The sequence below is a fragment of the Rhamphochromis longiceps genome, linkage group LG14 (assembly GCF_057381845.1).
Source record: "Rhamphochromis longiceps isolate RC_006_pf linkage group LG14, R_longiceps_female_GT1.1, whole genome shotgun sequence".
Classification (NCBI taxonomy): Eukaryota; Metazoa; Chordata; class Actinopteri; order Cichliformes; family Cichlidae; genus Rhamphochromis; species Rhamphochromis longiceps.
In genome coordinates, this window is record NC_140570.1 from 2,931,209 (window position 1) to 2,953,241 (window position 22,033).

At 44.1% G+C, this 22,033-nt stretch overlaps 1 protein-coding gene across 2 annotated transcripts in view; it reads left to right on the forward strand.

Annotated features, from left to right (window-relative positions):
• The window catches only part of brip1 (BRCA1 interacting helicase 1), a 44,511-nt gene extending 23,074 nt beyond the window's left edge, over positions 1–21,437 (forward strand). For both annotated transcript variants that reach the window (XM_085379385.1, XM_085379383.1), the window contains exons 15-20: positions 7,390–7,552; positions 8,162–8,283; positions 18,128–18,240; positions 18,320–18,402; positions 18,508–18,825; positions 20,447–21,437. In XM_085379385.1, coding sequence (XP_085235511.1) covers positions 7,390–7,552; positions 8,162–8,283; positions 18,128–18,240; positions 18,320–18,402; positions 18,508–18,825; positions 20,447–21,177 — 1,530 coding nt within the window. In that variant the 3' untranslated portion in view covers positions 21,178–21,437. The remainder of the gene's footprint in view (positions 1–7,389; positions 7,553–8,161; positions 8,284–18,127; positions 18,241–18,319; positions 18,403–18,507; positions 18,826–20,446) is intronic.
• Positions 21,438–22,033: the final 596 nt, after the last annotated feature.

Sequence of the window (22,033 nt, forward strand, 5' to 3'; positions counted from 1 at the left end):
AGGTTTAAGTTTATTAGATTGATCAGTATTGCTGAACTATGAAATGTTTTTTTTGCATACAGGTATAACAGAATAGCTTTAGTGTAGTTGTTGTTTTAAACTTGAGTATGAACTTATACAAAATGCAGCAAGATATTTTAAAAAACAGTTTTGTTGATTAAAAAACACTATATCGGATTCATATCGGTATCGGCAGATATCCAAATTTATGATATCGGTATCGGACATAAAAAAGTGGTATCGTGCCATCTCTAGTAGACACCTCAGGAGTTGTGAGGAGAAAAATCTTCAGATTTATTCAATAAAGAGAACGAGATGATAGTAAAGGCCTGGCAGGCTGTGATTGGTGCAGGTGGATACTTCTTATTATCTGGACTTTATTTTATAATCACCTTGGAAGGCATTTGATGAAGTAAAGGTTCGAGTTTTGAGCGGATCCACCGCATCGAAGTGGAGATTACGACCATAACTCATTTTATAATGAAATGAAAGATAACTGAATAATGCTTCAAAACACTTAAGTTGACATTTATTCTTATGAAAATTAGATGATGTCGTAGCAGACGACGTCCTCCTCTTTGGGCAGCATGCAGCGTTTTTGCAGCGTTCTGTTGTCACCGCCGATGTGGCCGGGCAGACGACGAGGGAAGAGCGGCATCTCAGAGGTGGCAGGTGGCTTCTCGCCACCAGTCTTGGCGTGATGGTTGCTGTGATATTTTGAGGGTGAATAATTTAAGCCGCAACAACACGTCTCCCCTCACCACTGCGAAATGTGGCTCCTAGCAGCATGTTTCATTAATGCCGTTGCCTCCTATCCCTTTCCATAATTCAGCAGGCACTAGAGGAGCTCTGATGTGTCGCCACGTAGCTCACTGACACAGGGGATCTGGGAAAGGAGATAGAGTGAGGCTAGATGCAGAGGAGGTGAAAGATGGAGCGATAGTAAGGGGAGAAAGAGAGGGGAAGTGTAAAAGTGCGAGAAAGACTACAGTTCACTGCTTCCGCCGCGTTGTTTCACCACCCCGTCCCAGTTGGCAGAAGGATCTGGCCCACTTTACTGCGTCAACGGCAGAGGCTGAGCGTTGCACCTACCATGCCTAGAAAGGGCAATGCATTATTAACACTGTTGTGCTCTCCTATGTGCTAAATACTGCTCATTCCCATTCATGTTGTACGGGCATCATAACGTTGCTGCTGTGAGATCCCTGCTGAAGTCTAAACATGGTGGTTCACAGATAAATTCACTTTTAAATGACAGCTTTGCTGCTTTTTAGAAGCAAGTTCAATAAATGCTTTTCTCCTGGATGTGCAGTGAAACATAATTATAATTAGAGGTTTTTTTAACCAATATATACCTATACAAATATAAAAATGAGCAGTTTTACCGAGTATAGTCTCCATGGTGTTGAATTGGTAAGCCTCACTTGTTTTATTTTTCTTAAATTAAGTTGATGATAAAATTCTGGATGGGAGAATTTTCTGTTTTATTCGTTAGATTAACATTTTATAACCAAGGTCCGACATCTAAACAGCAGGTCTTCAGATGATGCCCCTGAATTATTCATGATGCTGCTCATGTCTGTCATTTTGGTGGCTGCAGTTTCTGTGTTGAGTGTCTCACACTCCTGGTTGAAAGTGTTTGTTGAAGGTGTTGAAGATTTGTTTGACTGTACAATGGTCACTTTCACACATGCAGCCATGCATCTTGATAGCATCACACCTTTTATTCCATACTAACCCATTTACAGATATGTTAAAGAAATGCAGACAAGTATTCCTATGGCACCCCCACTGGGTGGTTTAAATTCCAAATTATTCCACAATTCTAAAGAATTTGAGAAATGTAAATGTAAATGAAGAGAGTGGAATAGTACAAAGACAGCATGTATAAGGATATAAGCTGATAAAATGTGATTGTGTTTAAAAAATAAGAAAAATCCGCAGTCCTTGTGTGAATGTCGTGGTAATTTGGCGATTCCAACTTTGGTAAATCTGACTGTTTGTACAGGACAGATGTTGCAGAAGTTTGAATTGATTTTAGATTTCGTTTAATCCACACAGAGTGAAAAATACATAAAATCACTTAAATCTTTTAAAAAATAATGCTGCAGGTTCTACAGTAACTTGCCGAAGCCGTTTTAACTTCTTCCCAGTGGACATAATTAACTGCAACCGGTATTTTTTGTTTGCTAGTATAAAAGGATTTGTTTGACAGCAGTCATAGACTGACTAACATACAGGTGTCGAACTCCAGGCCTCGAGGGCTGGTGTCCTGCAGGTTTTAGACGTGTCCTTGATCCAACACAGCTGATTTAAATGGCTAAATGACCTCCTCAACATGTCATGAAGTTCTCCAGAAGCCTGGTAATGAACTAATCATTTCATTCAGGTGTGTTGACCCACGGTGATATCTAAAACCTGCAGGACACCGGCCCTCGAGGCCTGGAGTTCGACACCCCAACACATTTCATAAAGTAGAACAATGAAGGAGGACTAGCTCCAAATTCTTTAACTTTACCTCAGATCAACCACTAGATGGTTGAAACTTGGACACAATTTTGTGATCCAACAGGAAAATGATCCCATATGTTACGCCCCAGTCTAGGGGTACAGGAACATAACATAAGGGGTAGAAAGGAAGTGAACCATACCCAGAAGCCAACCTTTGAAGTGAACGGTGGTTTATTTGTGTCTACACTGAAAACTGAAGCCTGGGGTGAACAAAGGACAAAATAACAAACAAAAACAAGCTAAGTCAGGAAAGGAGGTGTGAAACAAAAACCAAACAAAAGACACGTGCTACACCTAACTCCCTAAACAGGAGGAAACAGTACAAGAAAATAATAAATCAGCTCAGCCCTTCTGTTTCAGTGTCTATTTACAAGTCAACTAATTTACACACTATATACAAACAACTCTGTAAATGTGAGGAACCACACACGAGTAACACAAGGTTTGAAAGCCAGGGTCAGGTCTGCTGCTGTGGTCAGACGCTATGGACCATGCCGGGTCTGTGCCGGGAAAACAACCAGTCTATATGAACTGTATTAATTCTGCCAAGAAGAGTGAAGTATTCAGGCAGAATTATATTAAATATCAAGCACCCAATTCTTGTTTCGTTTCATTATTTTTAACGCATTAATGATGTATGCTGTACAATCTTTACCAAAATTTAAAAAGAAATCGCGAAAATGACATGACAGGAGGACGCAAATCCTTTTGGGGCTGCAGTCGACAGGTTTAAAAACGCCACCGCAGTCCTCTATTGCAGCGGTCTCCAACCTTTTTTGCGCCACGGACCGGTTTATGCCCGACAGTATTTTCATGGACCGGCCTTTAAGGTGTCGCGGATAAACACAACAAAATAAAACCAGTACCGGTACCGAAAAAAAGAAAATTTATTCATAACGCACGTGAAAAGACCCAGGAAAACCGAGTAAACGATAAAAACGATAACAAAATAACGCTGAAAACCGATAAAAACCCTGAAAACCAGACATTTCACACCTGAGCCTCAACTCTCGCGGCCCGGTACCAAACGACTCACGGACCGGTACCGGTCCGAGGCCCGGGGGTTGGGGACCGCTGCTCTATTGGACCAATGTTGTACTTCCATGTCTCGGCCAATCAGGTGGGAAAAGGGCTTATCTAACTGCCAGATGGTGATTCTAGTGCGGTTACCAAGGCCTCTGTGTTTAATTTCTCTGCAGGACTTTAGCCTTTTTGCCCAGGCGATCAGTTTGTAGTCGAGACTGGTCTCCTGTCTGTGCATTAGGAGACTATTATCCCTTTAAAAACCCCATGATCTTCTGATGAACTGTGACGATCGTCATCATCTTTAGGTGATCAATACAGAGACCAATCAGATTACAGACGTTAGATTGCCCAAACTGATCCGCGACTAAAGTGTTCACCACAAACCTTTATTTTGAAAGGCCCTTTGTGTTATTCATTGCTAAAAATACAAACCCCGACCTTTTGTGTAGTGAGTATAAAACACCGTCAGACTCCGTCACATCAGTTTTATCAGTAGGAACATTTTGTCTCCATACTCATCTCCATGTGGAATCACCTCCTTTCCAAGCGCAGCCTGGCAGATAATGGCTGTTTTGTTTAGTGGTAGATCAGCCTAAAGTACATAACCTGAATTATTCATCTCTCGCTTAAGACTGCACTGCAAAGCAATTGCAGGGCAAACAGTTTGCTGAGTTGAAGATGCACGTAAGGGGGGTCCTTGTTGATGTAATGCTGCATATTTAGTGAGTGAGTCATGTTTTATTGATGCAAACATTCTGACCTCGCTTGCTTTAGTAGGCACCAACCTGATGAAATCTTTCCCACGCTTCGTTTGATCGGTGTGGGGCCGTCACACTGGATTGCAAAAATATATCAGCGCTCCCCTGCTGTCCCATTTGCTTCTGTTGTTTTCCTCAGTACTGCACAAAACCCAAAAAGTAAACTTCTGTGCTGTTTGAGGTCTGCTGGTTTGTGGTGTTTTGGTTGCAACACAGGTGAACGCAATAGGTTTACAAGTGTGCAAATATCCTCTGCATTCCTCCCAGCCGAAGGTCTCACCTGCAGCTAGCTTACGATCGACAGTTTGACACTATTAACCCATTAAGAAGTTTTCTGCTGACTATGAGAAGAACTTTTATTTGACCCTTCTAACACATTTCCACGCCAGTGAAGCCTCTTTCTGGTTGTGAAGCCATGCTTATTCAAGGATGTAATCTGCACAGGACCAACACGAGTGGGGCTTGGATGAGGGCTTTTAGATCAATGTGCCTCCCCGGAGAGCTGCTGACTTTTTGCGCTAACAATAGTACAGCAACAGTGATTTTTATTGCAGAGGAGGTTTGAATACATCAGCTCTCTGCCAAGTTAAAGTCGAGAGAAGAAATCCAAGCAGTGTGAGGACACAGGAGCAAACATAATTGCTTTTCTTGTTGCAAGGTTGTTTTAGACTTCGAAGGTGTATTAATATTTCACAGTGTGGTACCTTGCACAGGGTACAGATTGACACTGTCTGAAGATGGTGGGTTACTTATTTGCAGATATACAGTTAGGCCCATAAATATTTGGACTAATTTTGGTTCTGTGCATCACACAATGAAATTTAAATGAAACAACTTTCAACTTTAATTCAGTGGGTTGAACAGAAAGAGGAACTAAAGCAGTTGGACAAATTAAAACTGAAAAGGAAATGTCCATTTCTAATACTTGGCTGAAGACCGTCTGCTGCCAGTGACAGCCTGAAGTCTTGAACTGGTGGACGTCACCAGATACTGGTTTCCTCCTTTTGGATGCAGCGGCTTTCAGTTGCTGTTGCTTTGTAGGCCGGTCTGTCCAAAGTTTAGTCTTCAACAAGTATAATGCAGGTTCAGTTGGGCTAATATCAGGGACTGGCTTGACCATTCAAGGATATTCCTCTTCCAGCAGGTCAGCTGCTGATCGGAAGGTTGGTGGTTCGATCCCTGGCTCCCCCAGTTTGCATGGCAAATATCCTTGGGCAAGATACTTACCCCAACTTGCTCTCCGATGCATCCATCGGAGTATGAATGCGTTTGAATAATAGTTAGAAAGCACTCACAGTATAGATAATAGTGCTTGTGTGAATGGGTGTGTATGGGGTGAATGTGGCGTGTTGTAGAGAGCGCTTTGAGTACTCCAGGAGAGTAGAAAAGCGCTATAAAAGAATCAGTACATTTACTTTTTTCTTGCCATCATTCTGTTAGAGGTTGATCTTAGTTTACTCTGTCCAACAATGATTTTCCAGAACTGTGCTGCTTTTTTTTAGCCAAGTCCAATCTAGCCTTTCTATTCTTGAGGATTATGAGTGGCTAACAGCCTGAACCCTGAGTATTTACTTTCACGCAGTCTTCTCTTTATGGTAGACTTGAATATCGATACGCTGACCTCCTGGACAGTGTTGTAACTGGCTGCTGTGAAGAGATGGAAATGATTCTGCGATCATACACTGCTATTATGTTCCGTGGACTTCCAGGTGTTTTTGCATTGCTGAGTTCACCAGTACTTTCTTTCTTTCTCAGGATGTACCAAACTGAAGATTTTGCCACTTCTAATATTGTGCCACTTTCTCGGATGTTTGTTTTCTATTTTCGCAGCATAAGGATGGCTTGTTTCACCTGCATGGAGCGCTCCTTTGACCACATGTTTTCTGTCCACAGTAACATTTTCCAAATGCAAGCACCACACCTCAGATCAACTCCAGGCCTTTTGTCTGCTTAATTGATAATGACATAACGAAGGAATTGCCCACACCTGCCTGTGAAATACGGTTGTATAAGGACTGAATGGCCCGTAGCAATGGGCCAGGCACCCCATACTCCCAGAGCACCCCCCACAGGACTCCCCCGAGCGACACGGTCGAATGCCTTCTCCAAGTCCACAAAACACATGTAGACTGGTTGGGCAAACTCCCATGCACCCTCAAGTATCCTCGAGAGGATAGAGCTGTGTTCTGCGACCAGGACGAAAACCGCATTGTTCCTCCTGTATCCGAGGTTCGACTAACGGACGAACTCTCCTCTCCAGCACCCTGGCATAGACTTTCCCAGGGAGGCTGAGGAGTGTGATTCCCCGTTGCAAGAGCTTGGTTTGCATAGCCGGCAATAAGTCGGACTTGTTCCTGGTGGGTGATGGGCTCCACCAGGGCTGCCCTTTGTCACCGATTCTGTTCATAATTTTTATGGACAGAATTTCTAGGCGTAGCCAAGAGGTGGAAGGCTTTCACTTTGGTGGTCTCAGGATCACATCTCTGCTTTTCGCAGATGATGTGGTTCTGTTGGCTTCATCGGGTGAGGGCCTCCAGCTCGCCTTGGAACGGTTCGCAGCCGAGTGTAAAGCAGTGGGAATGAGAATCAGCACCTTCAAATCTGAAGCCATGGTCCTCAGCTGGAAAAGGCTGGAGTGCCCACTCCGGGTCAGAGATGAGACCCTGCCCCAAGTGGAGGAGTTTAAGTATCTCGGGGTCTTGTTCACGAGTGATGGGAGAAGGGAGCGACAGACGGATTGGTGCAGCGGCTGCAGTAATGCAGACCCTGTACCGGTCTGTTGTGATGAAGAGAGAGCTGAGTGTAAAAGCGAAGCTCTCAATTTACCGATCTACGTCCCTACCCTCACCTATGGTCACGAGCTGTGGGTAGTGATCGCAAATACAAGCGGTGGAAATGAGTTTCCTCCGAAGGGTGGCTGGCCTCTCCCCTAGAGATAGGGTGAGAGGTTCAGCCATTCGGGAGGGGCTCAGAGCAGAGCCACTGCTCCTCCACATCGAAAGGAGTCAGTGAGGTGGTTCGGAAGAAGATGGATGGATGGACATTCTGCTTGCTAAAATCCTCTGTGGTGATGTATTTCCTGTTTTCTAATCAGATGCTGGATAAACTGAGAGACCGATGGACCAAAACTGGTCTCTGGGACAAGCTAGAGCAACAGAAAACGGTGATCACAGAGCCCCGTGGTGGTGGAGGCAAGGGAGACTTTGATGAGCTGCTTCACACGTACTACAGTGCCATCAAATACTGTGAAGAAAAAGGTGAGACTGATACACATTGTTATGCTGACTCTGGAACAGCTGCTGTTTACTAGTGATTCAATGTGCATAATCCACAGCTGAATAATCCAGAATTCAGCAGGTTATTGTTATTGTCACAAAGTTTGTGTGCCTCTGTTAGAAGCAATCTTAATAAGAAACTGGTCAATGACCAATGACACACTCTTTGGAAAGGGGCTTGTCAATGGCTGTGATTTAATATTATTCTTATACGAGGATCTATAAGCTCATTAAGGTTATCTTAATGACCTTGTAGTACCATATCATCCCATTAGAGCACTTCGCTCTCACACTGCAGGCCTACTTGTTGTTCCTAGAGTATTTAAAAGTCGAATGGGAGGCATAGGGGGTCATATGATTGTTGGGGATTTCTCTGCTTTCTTTGTTACATCTGTGTTTAGAGGCTAAAAAAGTAAATGACAGAAATTGTTTTACTATCCAAAAACTTGGATAATGAATCCTTCAAATGGATGCTAGATCTGCCCAGCATCCATTTCAATGAGTCGTACCACTCGAACATAGTTGCGCACCACATACACGCCTTCTCCCACGTCATGTTCACGGCTCATGGCGTGTGTTTGTTTGATACAGATGGTGCACTGCTGATTGCTGTGTGTAGGGGTAAAGTGAGCGAAGGGCTTGATTTTACGGACGACAACGCCAGGGCAGTAGTCGCCGTTGGAATTCCCTTCCCCAACATTAAAGACCTCCAGGCAAGTAGAATCCCAACAACAAGCTGTGGGGCGTGTGCTTCAGGGCTGCAGGAACTCAGGCTATAAAAATGTTGTAAGATTTTAATGTTATAAAATCCAAAATGTGAATCATTTTTACATAATTAGGCAAAACATGAAGTGTGATGTGATAGAAATCATTTTTTTTAAAAAGTGTTAGACATGTAACAGTATATGTAACATCTGCAGCTCTCCACCTGTTTATCACTGACACAGCGTCATCCACCTTTAACAGTGCCTGTGCAAAACCTGTAAAGCAGTTGTTTGTAAAGAAAGGGTGGCTTTGGCAGCACAGTGTAGGTTGGGCCTGTTTAGTTTGTAAGCATCTCCTTCTTTGCTCTTCAGTTTTTTCTCTTTGCCTCTGGTATTGAACACTTTGAACACGATAACTCACAGACATGAACGTGCACGCTCACACAAACACACACCAAATAAGAGCATCCCTTTTAGGTGATCCATGAAAAAGAATCCCAAAGCGATGTTGCCGTGTCTGGCCTGTCCTTAGCAGATAAAGTTGACCTTTAAGTTTGAGTCCCTTCCTCCCCTCCTGCCTCCCACTTTCCTCCCCTTGACTCCTTCTGATCCTGCTGTCAGAGCACAATGAAGCTTTCACTAACCTTTTCTGTCAGGGTAGAAAGATGTGTGGCTGATTGAGGCTTCCTCGGTCCTTTCACCTTTGCTTTTCACCTCAGCTGTCAGTTTCACCTCTGTCAGCTCTCAGGGCATGTCTTCAATTTTGCTGATTTTTCTTTATTTGTTTGATTTTTGGGGGGTGTTCTTGGTTTTAGCGTTGAAGAAGTGGGTCCAAGAGCTGTCCAAGCTCCCAGTTCACAGTTTTGTGCCAGTGTTAGTGTGAGAGGAGGTTTGGCTCTTTTGTACAGTTTTGCTGTGGTTTGGTTTTTGGTTGTACTGAATTATATGGTGTTATTTATTCATTCGGCTGACAAATTTATGGAATAAATACAATAAAAGCCGACTCACAGTATGTTGAAAGCGATGTTTCAGACAGGAAACAGGAACATAACACCGGGGGGAGGATTGAGGAAGCTAAAGCTAGTTAAGGGGGACGTGGAGCTGACCAAGCATGAAGATGCTGCATTTCTAATGACACACTGTGCATCAACAGCCTTTGTTTATTTGCAACATGCGCAGAGCTCCACAGACAGATCGCTGCTGCGTGACCAGGTGGCCTGCTGACACTCCTGCTTCTCACTGTGACTGTCCTTCATTTTTGCCTCCTTAGTTACACAACAAGAACACAGTTGTTAGCGTAGTTTTCCCCAGTGTCAGAACTGTAGTCACGTTAGACCCATCTATATCACTTATGTTTATACCAGCATTGCTAGCTTCCATTGTAGCAGAAGGAGCTAGTTCATTTTTATTAGTCTCAGCTTTATACAGCAATGTGACACAATGCATTTGGATGCAGTCTGACAGAAGTCATAAAAATGTCATTTATATTTGAAAAGACTGGCTGTCAAACGTTCTGTTTACTGTGGACTGAATGTGTTGGAATCCATAACGGTCTGCTTGTTTTCATCATCACTTTGAAACCTGACTTTCACATTGTCTTTCCATCTTTTTTGTACTGCACTCTAGTCGTGTTTCCGTCCTCTTCTTATCTTCTCTTTCAGCCACAGAGGCAGCCCCCAGAGAAGCCCTGGGAGCTAGGGCTGGGCGATATGACCCAAAATTCATATCTCGATATTTTTTAGCCGGATGGCGATATAAGATATATATCTCGATATATTTTTTTAAAGCCATAAAGTAAGAACAAAAAGAGAGTTCTTAGTCAAAGCTGTGTCCCAGATGTCACACAGGCACTTTTATTAACATAGAGCAGATGTACATAAAATTTACTCAAAAATAAATTATGAGCATTTATTAAATAATAATGCTCCATAAATAAAAGAAAACAATGTTGTTTTTGTGCATAACAAAAAGCTCACAATTGTGCAGTCAAAATGTAAACTAATAGACGCTGAGCACTATAACAAAGACAGATTTCACAGCTGCTCTGTTCCCAACTTGTACTGCGTGACTGACAGCCTGGAGTTTGAAATCCGCTTCGCAACCACGTCTCTTAACAGGTGCCATTTATGGTCCTTATACACAGTAGGGTAATATTACGTTGAAGCACAGTACGTATCACTCCGCGAGGCTCAGCCGTAATGCTCCGACAATCCATCAAGCGGTGCAGCTCCGTAGCTTACCAAAGTCGTACTAAAACATTTTGTGACAGATTGCTGAGTGCCGTGTTCCACATAAAATCGGTTCGCGGCCATCAAGCACAACCAGAATTCATACATAAGGCGCGCTGTCAACTTTTGAGAGAATGAAAGGATTTTAGTCCGTGCAGCACCTCTGGGCTGCATGGCGTTAGCGTGGTTAGCTCGTTAGCGTGGTTAGCTAGCTAACACGTTGACGCCGTCCAGCCCCACGCACGGGGCGATGCGCAGTAACTCGTTAACGGAGATTTGCCGTGTCCGTCTTGTCGCTTCCTGCAGGTGAAGCGATGGGGGACGAGGAGTTGTGTTCAGTGAAGGAGGGGCGAGGCCGAGTAACGTTGCGTAAAGACGAAAGTGGACGAAAGAGAGGCAAACCTGCGGCTCCACAAGTATAATTATAACGTAACATAGACTATATCGATATAAAGGATATTGTCACATCTTATATCTCGTATAAAAATATATCGATATTTTTTAAAAACTCGATATATCGCCCAGCTCTACTGGGAGCTCTAAAGGTCTCTGAGCTAACCCCATTACACTGTTGAGAGGAAGAGGACATTGACACTAATGACTCTGAGCCTATGTAGCTAGCTCCCATAACATGCTAAACTAGCACACAGACCTCTGTCAGACACATAACAGCTGCTTTAAGGGACAGAAAAGTTCAAACAAACAAAAGTTATAATAATGTAGCCATTAACAGATCAGTCAATATTTGTAGATATGACAAAATAAAGTTTTCATGGGGTTCTGTGCAGAATGTATGAAGCACCTTGATTCTTTATTTTTCAGCCATTCGGTTGTAGATTTGCTGATGTGCTCGATATCACTGTCCAGTTTGTATGACCCTATTTTGCCCAAGCTTTCTCTATTAGGTCCAGTGGCTGCTAAACGAGCCCAAATCATTATCCCATTGCCACCGTGCTGACAGTTTGGTTTTTGTCAAACGTGGTGCTTTGCATCTGTCAAAAGGCCGTTGTTCCAGAAGTCACGAGGTTTGCAAACCTAAGCTGAGCTGCTACGTGCTGTCTCCTGACAGTTCTTAGTGCACTCTGGTAAACGTTTAAATTTTACATGCCAATTGAGGCCCGTAGAGTCTGAGATGTTGCTCTGAACATCAGGTGGACCTTATGATGAATTTGCTGGTACATCCACTCCTGGGAAGATTGTAGCATTGTGAGAACACACGGCTCTGTACTCCAGACCAGCACGCAGCCAAAGCTGTTACAGAACTTACCTGTAGTTGTACTAATGTTGTTTCTGAAACAGCTACAAAGAAGTGTGATCTTTGTCATGGTGCAGTTCTGCTCATTACACAGAGTGTGTGTCCTGAAGCCAGCCTCTTCTGTCCCCGGTCATAGCGACCCAATACACAGATGCACTGATAATTCTGACGTGTAGATGACGATCGAATAAGTGCCTCACGAGCTGATCATGTGACCTCTTCTTTCTCATATTAAAACGTTTTCTTTACTCACTGATTTTCCTGCCTTTAATTCCCAGGAGTAATGCTGCTTTCTCCCAGCAGTCTTAGTGTGTCTGGGTTTGTGCACACCTTTCATGTATTAGCACGCTATCACGTTTACTCCGCATGTCTCACAGTGACATTCCTTTAATGCATACAGGCTCACACACACATATGTGACATATCCTTACATAGTCACTTCCATGCACTAGTGCTAACCTGTGCATTCTCCTGAGAGCACAAATGGACCCAGACACATTAACGCATTCATTCTGCTGTTATACGACAGCACCCCATTGCTAGGATAAGAGGTGTAAGCCCTGTTCTCTCCATTTAAACTACTCCAGCGCTCTCGATGCCTGCGCGGCCTGCATTCCCAGACGGGCATAACCTGTAGACGCTGGAGCACGTAGCATTTTACTGGCCTGTTGTGTTATTGTGACAAAGATCAAAGGTTGAACTTGAAAAGTCCTCTGCAGAGAAAGCCTTGCCAAAGGTGGTATTACATTTATGTTGAGTTTTTCCAATGGCATGTTTTTACAGTGAACAGTCACGTCCTGCGTGAGTAAGTCAAACAATAAGTAGGTTTAACAAGCAATAAAAAGACACTTACAACTGATAAGGCATCTCTCTCAGTTTAATGAAGAACACAGCCAACCTTTGTGGTTGCCCTTTATTAGAGACACGAGAGCATTTGCCTGTAAGCTTTTAAAACGAATGGATAACGGGGATTTTAGCAGAATGTTGGAGAGTTCATGGAACTCCTCAAGAATAGGTGCTGATGGATGCTCCAGGCACGCTCAAGCCACTGTACATGTGGCTTTGTCATCAGTAGCTGAAGTACTTCTACATAACACATGAGTATCCTTTGTTTAATCCTCGTTCTTCTTTTGTTAGTGCATTCTCGTGATATTATTCAGTAGTGTCTAAAACTCTGTTTATTCTCTCAGAGAAACAACACCAACCAACTGTCCGTGTTGTTAAAGCAGCTCTCAGACGTCTAATGCTAAAAACAAGCAACCGTGACCATGTGATCAAATGAGTCTAACCAGGGATTCATTAAAAGCTGTCCTGGTGGTGACTATGTTTTGTTTTTTTCACAAGAGCTATTTAAATATTGGTCCTAAATAATCCACACAGGTTGAAGATGATTTATCATCTACAGAAGGATGAACCATTTCAACATAAACGCTAAAGTTTACACTTTAAAAGATTTGCATGGTTGCACGTTACAGACGCATGTGTTTAAGGTTGAGACAGCTTTGTGTTTTAGCATGTTGTTGTTAGCTGAAGGTGTTATCGTAATGTATGCAGTTGCCCTTCTGTTACTGTTAACTCTGTTAGCACATTTAAAAAGAGCCTGGAAAAGTCCTGGGAGCGCGGCTGAAGTGTGATAGCTGCACCTACGCACAGCTGGTCCAGCTTTGACACACAGCATGCAGTCCTGGGGGTGGATAGATAGTCAGCCCCCCCGAAACCTCCAACCCTGCAGCAGCTCGGGGTCTGCTGTCTGCTTTGCATTTTGTGCAGCTCAGCGAACCCACACCCACCTGTCCGCACCCCACAATCATAGGATATTCTTCTAAATATGTTTTTTAGGGTAATATCACTGAGGAGCTGTCTCCAGGTCCAACATACTGTCACTTTCTTTTTTTTTCAATATGTCATCGTGATGTCATTAGCTAGAGTAGCTTCCTTTCACCCAATTTTTTTACTAAATACATATCCGCACCTCAAAAACATGTTTCTTCAATTACATTGCAGCTCGCCAATTCCACCCTCACGCGTCTGCTACTCCTTGTAGGTGCCGTGCGTGTCCTTTAATCCAAGCAGCTTTGAGATCTGGTAATCAAAGGTGGTAATCGTGGCTAAATCAAGACTGACTTAAGACAAAGACCAAAATGAAATTTAAAGAGGACTCGAGACCTTTAGTTAATGCCTACACTAGAGTCGAGCTGATTTTTACCAAGAAAACTTGTGAAACAAAGACGACTTTGAAGCAGAAGTTCAGCTTCTACGTTCTTTTTGATGTGGTTTACCATTCACTGCCAACTTGAACTTAAGCGTCAGATCAGCAAGCTTCAACCTTACGCTCAGTCCCGCAGCCTGACTTTACTAGTATGGGCTCAAACTGGTCATAAATATTTTAGCGCGGTTAACTCGCACCGCGGTCCAGCCCCACGCACGGGGCGATCCTTGCTAACGGAGATTTGCCTCGTTGATGCGGTTATGGCTTTAATGCCATTTTAACGAGATTAACGCTGACAGCACTAAAATATTTTGTACTTGTAAATCAAATGTGTAGTTGTGAGTTTGTGAGTAGTTTGTAACCTTGTAAACCAAAATATCTGAAAATGTTATGTTTGTGCATCTTTAGATGAGAATTTGTTCGTGAGAATGTTTTTGTTAAGGTCTGCTTACAGACACGAAGCAAAGAACGACGTGTAAAACTCTGCACTCGCACACCGTGGCTGTGTGACTTTCAACTTACAAGTACAAATTTTGACCCAATTTTTCTTCCTTTCAGCTGATTGGCCAATGTCATGTCAGTCACAAATGTAACAATCCAATCAGAGAACAGATGGGTTTGGCTGTCAGTGATGCTATACTGAGCTTCAGGTCCTGGAAGGGGAAATGCCCTTTCACATGCCGGCGTTTTCCTTCATCAGCACAAGGAAAACATTCTGTGCGTGTCCGAGTTTGGTGAATTGTTGTTGCAGGTTTACGTGCTCACACAGGGACCTCCGGAGCCTTTTCAGCGGCTCTGTGGACCTCGGGGGGGGGGGGGGGGGGGGGGGGAAGCATTGTTGTGGAAATGACACACTCTTCACTAGTTGTGATAGTTACAAAGCTTTCTTCGTTATGAATGAGCCATACGTTTTTATTGAACGTTTGAAGATAATACAACACAAACTCTTGTAGAGGACATAAAGACAGAGAGATACATGCTTTGGAACGACAAGGATCAGGTGCATCTAGTACACGACAGAGCACAGCGGCCAGCGCAACAAGTTTTGGATCCTTAGCTCTTAGTCAGCGGTGAGTGCGTCTGTTGCGAAAGGGCCTTTATGCTGCACAGTGTGACTCGCAGCAGTGGTCCCGGGTCAGCCCTGACTGTGTGTTAAAGTAATAATGGTATTTCAACTTTATCCTTTCAACAGCTACCGAAGGTTAAGGGACCTAGCTTGTATGACCCCTATGGGATATTCCTATAGAGGTCCTCCAGCTTCAAACTGCGTTACCTGGAAATACAGTTTGAAGCTGGAGGACCTGAAGCTCAGTAAAGCACCCCACCGACAGCCAAACCCATCTGTTCTCTGATTGGATTGTTAAATTTGTGATTGACCAATCAGCTGAAAGCAAGAAAAATTCGTACTTGTAAGTTGAAACTCACACAGCATAAATGTATCTGTGAGCAGACCTTAACAAAAACAGTTTGTAACAAAGTCTCATCTGTGGATGCACAAACAACATTTTCTGATATTTTTGGTTACAAGGTTACAAAATCCAGCTCACAACTACGCATTTGAGTTACAAGTACAAAATATTTATGACCACAATTTGAGCCCATATACTAGTCATGGATATTTCCTTTGAGAGGAACAATTAAAGAATAAGTAGGTCTGTATGAAGCTCTAGTGTGAGCTGATCCATGAGCAGATTGGAGTGCGATAGCCTGATGTCCTAGTCTGATGTCCTGAGTGTGAGCACACACACACACACGGAGGCTGTCGGAGACGAGCCGCTCAGCTGTCAGCTCGGCCACATGTGGCAGATGAGGCGCTCAGCAATCTCAGTGACAGGCACAAGATGTCCCGGACTGCCAGGGGCGTGCACGCTGACACTGACGTGCATGCACACGCCCTGCGTAAAATGTAGCTCAAACGGATGCGAATCATGCCTAGTGGTCAAATATATGTTTTTAGGGATGAACAGGTTGCTGTAGAGGACAAGGCGAAGGCAAGCGAGCGATCTCTTGACATTTTAACTAATCCCTTCTAGCTTGTGGTTTCTTGCACATTTGTTAGATTTGCTAGCAGCCAGGATTGGCTTTTTCACATATGCAACCTGTCATGTCAGATTGGACGATGACATGGGACAGACCAGGGATGTGATGGCTGGAACACTGAAACGGACTGTGATTGGATTTAGATGACACCACCGGCTCGAGGCTACCGGCCTTTCTCGGGCTCTAGAAGTAGATTCTTTAACTGCTTTGGTGTCTCACATGTTGGCAAACCTCTCACCGTGAACCCGGCAGCGTTTTCGAGACTTCCTGCGATACGGCCACACGGACGTCCCTCCTACTGAAAACCTCTGTTATTGTTTTAAATCTCTTGATAAGCGTCGGCTTGCAGTCTTCAACCTATAAAAACCTTTTTATTGGTTTTAGTGTGTTCCAAGGCAGCAGCAGGTGTTGCACGCATGTTTGCATGCTTGTTGGGTGAGGTGTGATTAGTCACAAACCAAGTTTAGGGTGACATTTAGGATTTCCTGTGACTCTGCTTGTTTGTTTACGCACACAAGCCCGGGAAGGCCACAGTGGCATTGCGTGATTGGCGTGAGGGAACAGCCCGTACCTGTCATGGCCCCGTGTTTGGTGGCTCTGGGCAAACACACGGTACCTGTCAAAAGCAGTTAGAGCCCCGTTCAGCAGCCTGCCCTGCACGGCATCCCGTCAGACGCCAGCTGAACTTTTCACTTGTCAATTCTGAAAGGTTAGCGCTAAAATCAGCAGCGACAGATGCAAATGGATGGATGCTTTCCTGGCATTTCTGCGCAGGGATGCTTCATGTCGCCTCGACCACCTTGTCTGCCCCCTCCTACCTCCGCTCTACTCTGTCATGGCCTCTCGTTAGCCCCTCTGTTACCCTTTCAGAATACATCTGTCTGTGCAGACGGGCAATACCTCACCACTTCAGGCTTCAAGCTTACTCATATTTCGGGGGAAGGTTTACCCAGTTGATGTTCTCCTTCATAGTCTGTTTTAATTCAATTTGTTCTTAATTATTAACTGTGCATGAATCCTTGTTACCAAAGGTGTTGCCATACAGTTATATGTATGGCAGGGTATTATGTTTGGCTGTAGTCAAATCAGAAACCCTTTCGTGACCAAGCTGTGATTTATAACCCAGATATTTAGTTAGTTTTGTAAAGAAATGATCATTTCAGACATCCAGTAAAAACAAAAATCTAGACATTTTCAGTTTACAGCTCCTCCACACACATCGTAAACTCCCTGACTTTGTACTCTGGGTCTGAAGAAACCAGCCGTTTGTAGCTTGTTGTTTTTATTTGTTACCATTCTTTATATTTTTGGGTGTTTTAAAAACTGAATCAGTAAAATGAATATGGGGCAAAAAAAATCAAAACAAAGAGCAACAATAACCAAAATTTGATGCAAATTGCTGCCATCATGGGTCGTAGACCTCCAACTCCATACTTTGCTGGTTGCATCTCAGTCTTTCTCTGTTGAGCGTCCCGGGACACTCAACAGAGACACCTGCCGCACCACCGGCGACTGAAAGACGAGCCGTCTTCACTCGTTTTCAGTTTAGTTTGAGGAGCCCTCTGAGTTTTTACTCCAAATATTTTTATTGAGTTATTATGAATACAGTTTACGAAAAGAAAAGAAAAAAGGGAAACAAAAACTGGTTACATTGAATAGAAAAAAGCTTCTCATGTTAGAACATAAGTAAAGGAAAAGAAAACAAACAAACAAAAATTAACAAAACAACACAACTGCGATTAATACGAGCACACCCTTTCCTTATAAACCCCACAGAAGTTAGCTGCAGCACCACTGAGCTTCATTAACAAGCCCTCGACGGACCCGTATGGAGTCATTTTGATTCATTAACTCAAGCTGTGCTTTACTGACTTACCTCCCCGACTCTTTTGGTGAACTCTGCCGTTGAGCCCTGGGCTGGCCGGGAATTGAACCCGACACTCACTGCCTAAAGGCATGTGACTGTCGTGTTGCCCTGATGTTTTGCTTTCACCGCTTCTTGTTTTTCATTTTAGCCTCGATGAAATGTTTTTGTATTTTTTTATTCCTGTTGTTTGTAAATATTCTCCATCAACACAAGTGACTTACAGACATTTAAAAGTTGTTCTGTTTGTGTTTCAGGTGGAACTGAAGATGAAGTACAATGACCTGCACTCTAAGTCCAGAGGTCTTCTCCCAGGCAGTCGCTGGTATGAGATTCAGGCCTACAGAGCCCTGAACCAGGCCCTGGGGAGGTAAACCTCTGCAGCTGCTTCAGATTTAAAACTGAGCCTTTTGCACTTCTAAATGAAAACTCCACACTTGATTTTACAGGTGCATTCGCCACAGGAATGACTGGGGAGCTCTAATTCTGGTGGATGATCGGTACAGGAATAATCCTAATAAGTACATCACAGGTACTCTGCACTATTCAGCCGCCCACTTTTACCACTAGATGGCACTGGTTATCCACTGCAAGATGTTTGCTAGCACTTGTCTCTGTTGTGTGTCTGTAATCTCAGGTCTGTCTAAATGGGTCCGCCAGCTTGTCCAGCATCACAGCACCTTCAGCGACGCAATGCAGTCTTTGGTTGCATTCTCTCAGGTGCAGAAGAAGATGGATGGGGCTCCTGCTGACAGGCAGGCCATCAGCTCTACTGTCTCGTCTCCCAGCAGCCACCTAGCAGCCGCTGCAGAGGGACATAGTCTGCCTGAGGCTTCAGAACCTCAGATACCTATCTCATGTGTCAGACTACCTGAACCCCAGCAGCACTCAAGCCCCTCAGCCGACCTCGTTTGTTCCCATACACAGTTGAAAGCTGAACAGAAAGAAAAAGCAGGTGAGATTGATGGATCTGTTGAGAGACGAATTTTCGGGAAGATCAATATCTCTTTAAAGTCTTATTGAAGGACCTAAAAAATACAGCAGGTATAGATCTCGGATCATCAAAGCTGGGCTCTGTCCTCTCTGTTAAGGCCTGTCCAATAATGCTGCCTTGAATGGTACCGAGAGGTTTACATGAGCAGTAACGATGAAGTAACTGAGGGCCAAGTAGCAATGGAGGCACCCATAGTGTTTCCACCCTTTTCTTGTGCATATCATCCTCTTCTTTCTTCTTCTGCACTTGGGAAAATGTTTGATACAGTCCTGATTTTTCTTGATTTGTTTATTTTTGTCTGTGCCCAGATACTTTGCCACCAGTGACATGAAGATGTATTCCAGCTCAGGACTTATTTTTCATTAAAAATGTCAAAAACCTTCAAAGAATCACAAAAGTTATTATGTGGATTTTTAAAAGCGTTCTGCTAAATCAGTGGCAACGCTTTACGTTATCAGACCTGACTGTGGTGTGCTGCATTGTGTAAAAGCATACTAAATTTGACCAATAGGCTGTACAGCAGTAAGAACACGTGCCAATCAAATTCATGTTGCTTTAATGCGTCTCTTTTACCGGCACTTACGACGCCTTTAAAAAGATCAGTGAAGTAGCCGTGATGTCCGTGGACTCTCATGCATATGTAGAAAAAAACACGGAGAAGGGGCTTCGTTACCGTACAGGCAGCAGACGCGTACCGAACCGTGGCTATAGAGCTCCACTGAGACAGAGTGGGTTCGTTTCACAGTTCAGTCTTTCACATCTGTGTCCAACAATCTTGGGTGACCTGGTAGTCAGGTTGTTGCGTATCACACAGACTCCCTGATTTGAATTCCGGTTGGCTGAATGTCCTCACTTGTGTTTCAAATTGTGTAAATAAAGGTCAGAAAATAGAGAGATTTCTACCGCTTTCAGACGTCTTTTTCCTTCAGCAGATGTGTGGAAGGAGGTAATGTTAGATTTGCACGGTGTGAGGCAAGTCCAACTTAATTTTTCATGAATCGTGACCTTTTATGCACAGACGCTTTTGAAAGACGGGGATCAAAAGGTGCGTATCGTTTTTGTCAAGGGTGTGCCGGAGCATGACATCACGCGGAGGAAATACGCCGAGGTGACGTGTTTGCACATCGCCTTGGCGACGCCCATTGTCTTTGGGGTCATGACGAGGTTGAGCTGTTAGTCTGTTTGAGTTCAGTGTGGTGGATAGAGTGGTAGAGGAGCAGTAGCCCCCCCCACCCGTCATAGTTGGGAGTGGACGTTGGGGGCGGGGGGCCATGGGATCAGTTGAGTGGCTTGCCTCATTACTGTAAGGTCTTTTGCATGCCTGAGTGGCGCTGGAGCGAGCTGATGAGCAGATGTTGGACTGTTGCTTTTAATTAAATCCTCTTAACCTTTGTTCGGGCTCTATTGAGCGTATGCTCACGTTTGCTATATCTTTCTTTATAAACTGACCTCCTAGCACACACTGCTGACAGTCTCAAAACCTTGTCAGTATAAACGTGTGTTCTGTCAGTTTCGAGCTGCTTTAAGGAGAAAAAGTGTCCTTGTGAATGTTAAATTATGTCATTTTCTTTCCATGATGCAGACCAGTTGAAGAAGCAGCACCGTCCCTCAGAAGAGCCTCTCCCACTTCAAAAAAGAGCAGCGCTGCCTCTGTTCTCCATTTTCACCTCCAGCCCCACCAACCACACCTTCAGGAAGCCCATTTTTAAAAGAAGTGCACCGAGTAGTCCTGGCCAGGAAACGTCCAATTGTTGTGACGACAAAGAAAACCAGCAGATCGCCTCTGCATCACTGAAGACTAATGGTTCAGATGAAGCCAGAGGAGACCAAACCAGTCTGGCTCCAGAGCCCGCTCCAGTAACGGCCCCGCCCAGCTGTGAAAACGAACCACCTGCAGCAGGCAGTTCAGACGAAGACGAAAAGGACCAGACTGTGTTTTTTACTCCAGAACTTTTTGAGGGTGAAGGAGATGAAGGCGGTGCACAGGAGGAGACGAAGGCAGAGTCACTTCCAGAGTCGGTCCAAGGAGCAACGAGCACAGCCTCGGTGACCGAAGAGCTCCTCAGCTCTGAGCAGACCCACGTGCGAGGGCTCGCCTCGGCTCTGGATGGACAGAGTGCTGTTTCAGTCAGTGAGCAGAGCGCAGGACTGTCGCAGGGGAAGGAAGAAGTCAGAGGACAGAAGCAGTATGAGGAGGGAGAGGGTAGACAGAGAAGCAGCAGGCTGTCCAGGTCCAGACAGAACGTTTCCTCCACTCAAACAGGTCTAACTACTGCTCAGCAAGACGAGGCAGAAGGTCCTACACTACAATAAACATTCAAAATATGGAAACCAGATTCATGTTAAAATCAGCTGAGGTGCAATAGAAAGCCCTACATTCAGTTCATCATTTAGTCCTGTTTAATGATGTGTTTGTAGATTATGGGTGAGGAAGGGGAATGTTTTAGATGTCTGAGTGAACCAAAGACGGGCCTTTTTTCAGTCTCATTTACAACCATGTAATTATTTGTTGTGCAGTAAGTACAAATATTTGCATAAACTTTGTTAGTTCACAATAAAATTGTTCATCTCTATTCCTGTGGTGATTTTGTGACAATTTCTTTTAGTTTGATGTTTTTGTGTCTGTTTCAAACAGATATGAGTCTTACGCCGCTGGCAGCAGGTAGGTTGTGTGTTTATCATAGCTGAGTAAAGCTGGTTATTTGAAATAAAAACATAAACAGCTGTCAGTTTGTCACTAATTTGAACTTAAACTAATATTAATGTCAATAGTTGTCCTCTTCAACATGGCTGAGCAGCCATCAGTCCAGGCAGGCGAGTTAGAGTCATGTCAGCTCACGAGCGACGTAGAAACCAGTTTGATCTCAACTGGGCCAGATCAGCAAAACTAACAGCCACAAGGTTTCGCCTTTGCAGCGCCATGTTGGACCCCTGCTGGCGTCAGAACTGATAAGCCTTCATGGCGTGGATCCAGCAAGGCGCTGAAAACTGCTCTGAGATTTTACAAACATGCCGACTGCACAGCCTCGGCGTCTCTTGTTCCACGGTTCGTTCCTGCGGCGCTGCCATTTGAGTCCAGTGGACTTAATGTTATGTTGAGAAAACACTTTCAGATGATTTGAGCTTCGTAACGTGGCGCCTTATCCTGCTGAACGCAGCCACAAAAGCT